Below are 8,513 nucleotides of genomic sequence, written 5' to 3'. Positions count from 1 at the left end.
AGCCACTGTCTCCGGCGCCAGCTCCGCCGCTGCCGCTGTCACTATGGCCCATTACAAAGTGAGGGGGAAGCGGCGTGGCTAGGGGTGTGAGGACGATAGCCAGCTGCTGGTCGGTGACGGGCGGGAATAGGGACGTGCGCGGAGGTTTTGGGGGGGAGCCTGAGTTAGCGAGGAGAAGGTGGGGTTGCCGGACTCCCGGCGCCTTCTTGCTGCTTTGGCCCTTTTTGGGCTTTGGCCACTGACCCCGCCGTGTCTCCTCAGGCCGCCGACTCGAAGCGCGAACAGTTCCGGAGGTACTTAGAGAAGTCGGGGGTTCTGGACACGCTGACAAAGGGTGAGCATAACTTGATGATCGTGCTTCTTGCCCGCATCCTGCCTGTCGGCGTTGAGTCTCTTAAGGTCCGTAGTGTGGCAGTGGGAGGACAGGTGGCCCCCTTACAGGGTCCAGGAAGGTGGGCCCTGGGGTTCTGCGAGGGCCGACACATGCCGGGCGCACTCCGATGGGGCAGGCTCATCCACGCTACCACTGTCCTGGCTAGGGAGTGAAACTCTCGCAGCTGTTGCAAAGTCTTGCCCAACTTCCGTTGCTTTGCTTTGAGCAGCCGCAGTGAGTAGGATTGTAAAAGACCTCGACGTCCGCATTCGCGCCTTACAGGTCTTGCAGAGCATCAGAATGTTGTTGAGAAACAGTTTGCCCGCCTTCACACACCCCCTCCCCCCAGGGGCGAGTGAGAAACCAGGTAGATCTAAAGTGAGCTGTGAAGTAGCTAAACCTAATCTCTATGGTAGGCAATTAATAATTTGTGGCCCCCGCCCCCCCCGGCCCGTTTCTTGGGTCTCATCAGTCCTTACATTGTACAGAGTAGAATAACACTTGAGAGTTTGAGGGCACACCGATGTGGTTATGCGGTTTTATCTTTTTAAAACGGAAGTTTACTATTACATTGTATCTCATCCTCTGAGAAGGGGTAAGGATCTAAGTCTTAAGTCAGTGAGTACGGTGGGAGGAACAGGAGGGTTCTGGGAGAGTGTGCTGCTGACTTCATTAGACTAGTTGTTGTACAGGCCATTCTGACTCCCCATTTAAGTACTGGAGAACTGTTCAATAGGGGGCTCAAAGACAGATTTTTCTGAAGTTGATCACCAGACCTTTCTTCGAATACGATCTAGAACCACAGTTTGTACCACTTGGAGGCTCTGCTTAACATCTTCAGCTCTGTAGGAATTTAAGTGCTTGCTATGTTGCCACTACCTGGGATTGTCAAGCATATAGAATTGGAGGAGTTGGCAAGAATAAGGACCTAGGTCTCTATGAGAATAGGAAGTGTCTGAAAAATAATTTGGTAATTGTTTTTTGGGCAAAGTTGAGGGTGAAATTCTAGAGAGGAGCAGGTCTGAGTCTTGGCAGGAAGCAGGGTTTTTAGTTACATATGTTGTATTACTACCTCTTTTGGGTTTCATGATAATTTCACAATGTCTCTACAAATAAACTTCAAGCATTCAGGGTCTTCTCTGAAAGTGCCATGCTGTGTTATTTCTGAAAGTCACACATGCTTGGAATGCTAATGACACTGCCCTGTGGAATATCCCCACAAACTTATTTTTCCATTGAGGGAGCTCTGGTAGTCCATAGGAAGTTGCACTGCTACCCTAAAGGCTGTACCCCTCTGTGGTTCATATTCACCAGTGGCTCTCAGGGGAGAAAGATGAATAGTCTTCTCCCATGTTGTTTATAGCTCTGAAAACCCACAGAATGTTACCTATTACTTAGTTGTTCTGACTCAGTGGCAATAAGAGAGAGAGTGCAGGAGATCTGTTTGTTGAAATCTTGTTTCAGGCACTGGGCATGTTACTAAGTACCTTCAAGTCAAATCTGGCTCATGACCATGAGAACAGAGCAGTGGGAGTGGTGGCATGAATGTATTTTCCTGCTTTTATATGTTTATATTCTCCTCAGAGTCACTGTAATAAAAAGAATTTGCTGACACAGAACCATTTCAAGAAGTAGCATACGCTCAATAAAGGAAGAAGTTCAAGCTGCTCTGAAGGAATTGGTAGGAAATAAGGCCCCAGGAAATTGATGGAATACCAGCTGATGTATTTCAACAAACAGATGCAGTCCTGGGTGTAGTTTTTGCCAAGAAATATAGAGGGACAGCTATCTGGCCAGCTGACTGAAAGAGATCCATATTTATGCCCATTTCTAAAAAAGGTGACCATCAGAATGTGGAAATTATTGAACAATATCATTAATGTCACTTGCAAGCAAAATCTTGCCGAAGATTATCCAAAAAACAACTAGAACAGTACCTCAGCAGAGAACCACCAGAAAAACAAGCTGGGTTTGGAAGAGCCTCTGGCACTGGGGATATCACTGACAATGTCAGGTGGATCCTGGCTAAAACAAGAAAACACTAGAAGGACTAGAAGGATGTCTTATTTGTGTTTTTTCAACTATGCAAAGGCATTTGTGTGGATCACAACAAATTGGGGCTAACATTAAGAATGGGAATCCTAGAACACCTGATTGTGCCTATACCTAGACCAAGAAGCTGTTTTCCAAATAGAGCAAGGGAACACTGCATAATTCAAAATCAAGAAAGGAGTCCACATTTTCTAAATATATATGCTGAACAGATCATTCAAGACACTGAAATTTAAGAATGTGGCATCAGGATTGGAGGAAGATTCATAAACAACCTGCATTACACAAATGACACAACTTTGCTTAAGGAAACTGAGGGGCTTGAAGTGCTTGCTACAAAAGATCAGGGACTGTAGTCTTCAGTATGCATTTCATCTCAATATCAAGAAGACAAAAATCCTCCCCACTGGGCCAATAGGCAGCATCATGAGACATAAAGATTCAAGTTGTTAACAATTTCAACTTGCTTTGATTCACAACTTGGGACCAGAAGTCAGGAGATCAAAAGATGAGTTGCACTGGGAAAATCTGCTGTCAGGGACTTCTCCAGAGTGCTAAAAAGCAATGATGCCAATCTAAAGCATTAGCTATGGTCTTCTCAGTTGCTTGATAATCTTGATGCATCTGAGAGCTGGATAATGAGTGAATAAGGATGTGACAGAAGAAGAATTGATGCCTTTGAGTTGTGTTGCTAGAGAAGAATATTGAACATATCATGGATTGCCAAGAGAACAAACAGGTCTGTCCTGGAAAGGGTGCTCCTTGGAGGCAAGGATTTTGAAACGTCATCTCACATACTTTGAATGGGTTGTCAGGAGAGACCAGTCCTTGGAGATCATGCTTGGAATGGTAGGTTAGTGTAGGAGAGGAATAGTCTGGATGAGATGAATGTAGCAATGGGGTCAGGTATGTCAGAGGTGGTGAGGTTGGCTCAGGATAGGGCAAAGTTTAGAGTCTTTGTTCGTAGGGTTACTATGTGTCATAGTTGACTTGATGGGAACAACAACATTCTAGTTGAGAGGGACAGATAATTACATAGTGCCAGCTAGTGGTTAAGTGTTATAAATGAATGAAGACAGCAAGCTAGGCATAAAAAGTGATAAATGTTTACCATTTTATAGAATGAGTGGAGGAAGACTTCTTGAGAAGTATTGTCAGAGTCTTGAGTTCCAGGTAAGTATTAGGCCAGGGAGGCTGGGCAGAATGAGTAGAAGAATGCTAAAAGGCAGAGAAGTAATAGTTGTAGGAAAGTGATAGTACAGAAGATGCATCACTGTGGCCATACAAGGATTTATTTTCCTTGTTCAGGTCTACTGGATTATAAATCCTCAATTTCCCTAGATTTCCAGTCCCCTCAATAACAACAGAACATGCTCTATGGCCTAGCTGTAGGGAGTTGGGCTTCTAACCCCAAGACAGTTTGAGTCCGTCAGTGACTCCGAGGAAGAAAGGTGCACAGCTTCATCCCGTGCGATTGAGAGCTACGGGAGGGTCAGCTATGAGTTGGTTTTGACTCAGAAGTAATGAGTTTGAGGGTTCCCCCCCACCTTTTTTTTTATTATTTAAGTAAAACATTTGACAACATAGTACCTATGTTAAGTCTGTTTAACATTTGATTTTTCAACCTCAAACACTGATACTTCACACAGAATTTACAGATTTTATCCAGTTTTAGTTCCCATAAGGATTTGCAACTACAATTATTATGTTAAAACTCTGTAAGACAGTATGGTTAAAGATAAATGATGATGGTAAGTCATTTGAAAGAAGAAACATATTTTAATTTTACCAGCATATAAATTATTATGTTGTTTTGAGCATTACATTAATCCCCAGAAATCATAGATGCTAGGTTAAGAGGGAAAATAACAGGAACGGTGTTCTCCTTGTCTTTTACATAAGAGAACAGAAAAGTCAGCATTTTGTTGGGCATCACCAAGTTGACTCTGATTGACAGTGGCCAGAGGGATAGAGTATAACTACTCTACAGGGTTGTTGCTGTTTTTTGTTTTGTTGTGGGTTTGGTGTGTGGTGGTTTTTTTTTTTTTTTAAATTTCTTGATCTTCATGGAAACAGATAACAGATCTTTCTCCCAGGGAGTGGCTGGGTGGATTTGAATCACCAGTTCTGATTAAGTGTTTCTACACCTTTGAAAAGGTCAGATATGAGACTATTAATGTTAAGATTCAATAGAGACAGTGGAAGTTAATGGAAGAAATAGGTTTAGGTACATAATTTGAAGGAAAAATACTAACAGAGGAGCTCTCCATGAGCCCTCATGACGTAATGAGTTATATGTTGCCCTGCTAACCAAAAGCCAGGCAGTTTGAACCCGGTAGCCTAATTTTGTTAGAATTTACAGCCTCAGAAACCTCGTAAAGGGCTGCTCTGGGTGGCAGGCAACTTGATGGCAGTAGGTTTTGGGCTTTTAACTATCAGAGGAGCCCTGGTGGTGCTGTGGATTAATTGTTGGACTGCTAATTGAAAGGCCATTGATTCTAATCTGCCCATCACATCACACAAGAAGGGTGGGCTATCTGCTTCCATAAAGATTTATAGCATTGGAAATCTTACGGGGCAGTTTTACTTGGTAATCTTGGGATGCTATGAGTTAGAATTGACTCAGGTTTGGGTAACTACCAGATATTGTCCTGGTGGTACAATGGTTACGTGCTCTGCTTCTAACTTAAAGGTCAGCAATTCTAACCTGCCAGCAACTCTGTAGGAAAACGTTTTGGCAGTCTGCTTCTGAACAGATGTGCAGCCTTGGGAACTCTACGGGTCAGTTCTGTCTAGATCTATAGGGTTGTTAGGAGTCAGAATAGGGTGGTTGGGTCAGCAGCCGTCAGGGAGTCTGTCCCTGGATGTTGGAAACAGAGAAGTACTCAACTGCTAACTAAGAGTTGGGCAGTTTGAACCCACCAGAGGTATGAGGGGAGAAATTCCTGGTGATCTATTTCTATCACAGCCTTGAAAATCTTATACAGCAGAGATCTATCTTGGAATCAACCTGATGGCAGCTGATTTACTTGTTAGAACTGCTGCTGAAAGAAGACAGGAAAAGAGAGGTATTAGTATTATGTCAGTTGCTAATAGTATTGTAAATGTATCAAAACTCAATGGAAGTCCTCATTTGGTTTTTTAAAAAAATACTAAGTCTTGGTAAGTTAATAAAATTAAAAACAAAGAGGAAGCATGCAAACTGGTTTACAACAGTTTTTAACCTGGGATCTGGATATGTGCTCGGTGTTTTTACATTGCTCTTGGCTTTAATCCAATTTTTCCAAGGATTCCATGACACACAAAAAGGTGAACCACTAATTTAGAGGAATAAACTAATTCTATGAGGAATTTAATATAAAGATGAGTAAGACAGTATTGACATGAATTATTAGATATGAAACCATTAAATACATGTTTGGTGGTGTTTCGAGCATGCTGATCATTGGGAAAGTGTTTTGGTTTAGTTTTTAGAATGTTTTATCTAAACTTTGTTCTTGAAGATTATTCAGTTTCTCCAGTAAGGTCCATGGACTGCTCTCCTAAATTCTTCTCAAACACACCTACCTTGTTTTCCTAGTGCAGGGCACTGTATACATTTTTTTTCCCACTGTATACGTTTTTAATTGGATTATTACATCAGCTTCTTAGCTGAGCTTCCTGCCTTTATTCTTGTCTTACTTCAGTTCATCTTCTGCACTGCAGTCCTGAGTGATCCAGTCACTGCCTGGCTTAAAATGGTTTCATTATATGCCTTCTCTAAGGATCAAAATCCAGCCAAATTTACACGATCCTCCCTAGTCCGATTTCTGATCATCTTTCCCATACTAATACATTAGTCACCTATCTACCCAAACTTGAATTTTCAGTTCCTCATTGTATTGTTTTCTTGCTTCAGGCCTCCTCATTTTACCTGAAACATGTAACTTCTAGGCTTATTTCCCTTTCTTTAGGAATCCTTCCCTTATGTTCTAGGTTGAGACTAGTATTGTGGTTTATAATTTTTTTTTGTCTGGTTCCTTATTTATCCCTTGAACTAAACTGTAAGTTTGTTGAGAGGGAAAAAAATCCGATTTGTTCTTTACTGTATGCATAATGCCTATTCAAATGTTTGGCAAATACTAGGTACTTATTATTTACTGGGTTATGGAATAAGGAACTCTGGTTGCAAAATCTGTAATGAATTGTGCTGCTAACCAAAATTCTCCAGTGGTTCAAATGCACCAGCAGCTCCAGGGAAGAAAGATGAACAGTCTCTTCCTTTTAGGATTTACAGCCTTGGTAACCTGATACAGGGTCACTGTGAGTGAACCAACTTGACAGCAGAGTGGTGGTTGTTTTTTATTTTTTTGACAGCAGTGTGTTTTGAGGGTTTTATGGTTATGCAAAGAGTATATTCAAATTTGACTAATTGCTGCTTCCCCCCCCCTTTTTTTTAATTTGCAGTGTTGGTAGCCTTATATGAAGAACCAGAGAAACCAAACAGTGCTTTGGAGTATCCTTTTCATCTCTGAAGTCAGATAGAAATAAGCTTTGTGTCTGATAATCTTCAATGAAATATGCTTATTGGAAAAGTTTCTTTAAGTTTTTGAATGATGATCTCTGCATAAATTGCCCCTCTGGGTTATTTAATTAGTTTCATTTAACTTGAAGAAATAAATTCTTAACATTGGTATTAGCTTTTTAAAGCATCATTTAGGAGCTGCAACCCCAGAAAATCCAGAAATAGAACTACTCCGCCTAGAATTGGCAGAAATGAAAGAGAAATATGAAGCTACTGTAGAAGAAAACAAAAAATTGAAAACAAAGGTAAACTTTTAAAGAGAGTCATGTTAAAAATAATTTTAATGATGATATGAGCAAAATTTCCCTGATAGAAAGTGGAGGAATAAGGAGGGTAAACATCAATCTAAATTAACTGCAAGACTAAACTTAAGCCCCTTTAGAAAGCTCCTAGGTCAACTCTGATAGGATAAATGTGGGCAAGAGAGAGCTTCCTGGGAACCTGTGTTGGAAAAAGGAGAAAATTAATATTGTTGATAAGGAATTGAATTTTAAGTAGGTGATTTTTTTTATTAAAATCAATTTAAAATTGATTTAAGTAAGTGAACAGAAAGACACAGCTTTGTGAAGAGCTCCTCTTAGACTTAGTGCACAATCTTCATATATGGTGGCCCTGGTTAAAATAGTTTGTAAATGTATTTTTTTGCTAGTGCTCAAGTTTTTCCTTTGTTCCAGCTTCCTTGAGAATTTTCACAAAATTCTAAATCTTTGAGGTTTTACCACATTCTGAATTACATAAGGGGCTTTTACATTTCTCTAGGTATTTCTCACAATGCGTTTATCTCAACAACCTTGATAGATAGATCAGTGAAACCAGTATATCGATAAGGAAACTGAAGCATACAAGCAAACAAGCTGCTCAGATTTGGTAGAACTCAAATCTTCCCATAGCCTAATGTGCTCTAGGGGGAACCATGATCTAATTTATGGGAAAATGCAGTATTGCAAACGATCAAAGACTCATATAAAAAAATGTCAGTTAATTTTTTTGGTACCCCTTAAGTCAAAGGCAGTGTACTTTTTCTTGACTTTCTTTTTTGCTTTTTCTCTACTTTTTAGGGGAAAGTTCAGTTTTGGTAGAGAGAAAGACAAAGTTAAATATAAACTACAACTTTATAATCTTTGGAAATCTTGCATATTATGTGGTTGCATATCATGTAGTTGAGCAGTACAGTCATGAACTAGAATTATATCTTAGTTTCCAGTAATTTTATAAGTTCTATATGAAAGGGGCCCTTTTGTACTAAATTGTAAATCATTTAGTGGTTTTAAAAGGGAGAGGTATAGAAACTGATATTAACAAGCATACTGGATTACTAATGAAATTGAATAATTAAGTCATCTTGTTTTGCTTTTACCCAATTTAGAATAAAATTCACCTTAACACTTCTATTTTTTGCCCCATAGCTTGCCCAGTATGAACCACCTCAGGAGGAGAAGCGTGCTGAATAGGATTCTTCTCAGTTGAAAGGCACTGAAAAATGGTTTTGTATGACTTGAATAGTTTGTATAGTATATAATCTTT

At 40.2% G+C, this 8,513-nt stretch overlaps 1 protein-coding gene across 1 annotated transcript; it reads left to right on the top strand.

Moving 5' to 3' along the window:
- On the top strand, positions 1 to 8,512 carry MYCBP (MYC binding protein). The gene is made up of 5 exons (XM_006886478.1): positions 1 to 58; positions 262 to 334; positions 6,872 to 6,920; positions 7,105 to 7,234; positions 8,396 to 8,512. The coding sequence occupies exons 1-5, from the start codon at positions 44 to 46 to the stop codon at positions 8,438 to 8,440; spliced, it is 312 nt and encodes a 103-aa protein (XP_006886540.1). The 5' UTR covers positions 1 to 43; the 3' UTR covers positions 8,441 to 8,512.
- The last annotated feature ends 1 nt before the right edge of the window (position 8,513 follows it).

The sequence above is a fragment of the Elephantulus edwardii genome, unplaced genomic scaffold (assembly GCF_000299155.1).
Source record: "Elephantulus edwardii isolate Elephantulus edwardi_28Jun2011 unplaced genomic scaffold, EleEdw1.0 scaffold00049, whole genome shotgun sequence".
Lineage (NCBI taxonomy): Eukaryota > Metazoa > Chordata > Mammalia > Macroscelidea > Macroscelididae > Elephantulus > Elephantulus edwardii.
The sequence above is the reverse complement of the archived record's forward strand: the minus strand, read 5'-3'. Positions and strand labels throughout refer to the sequence as shown.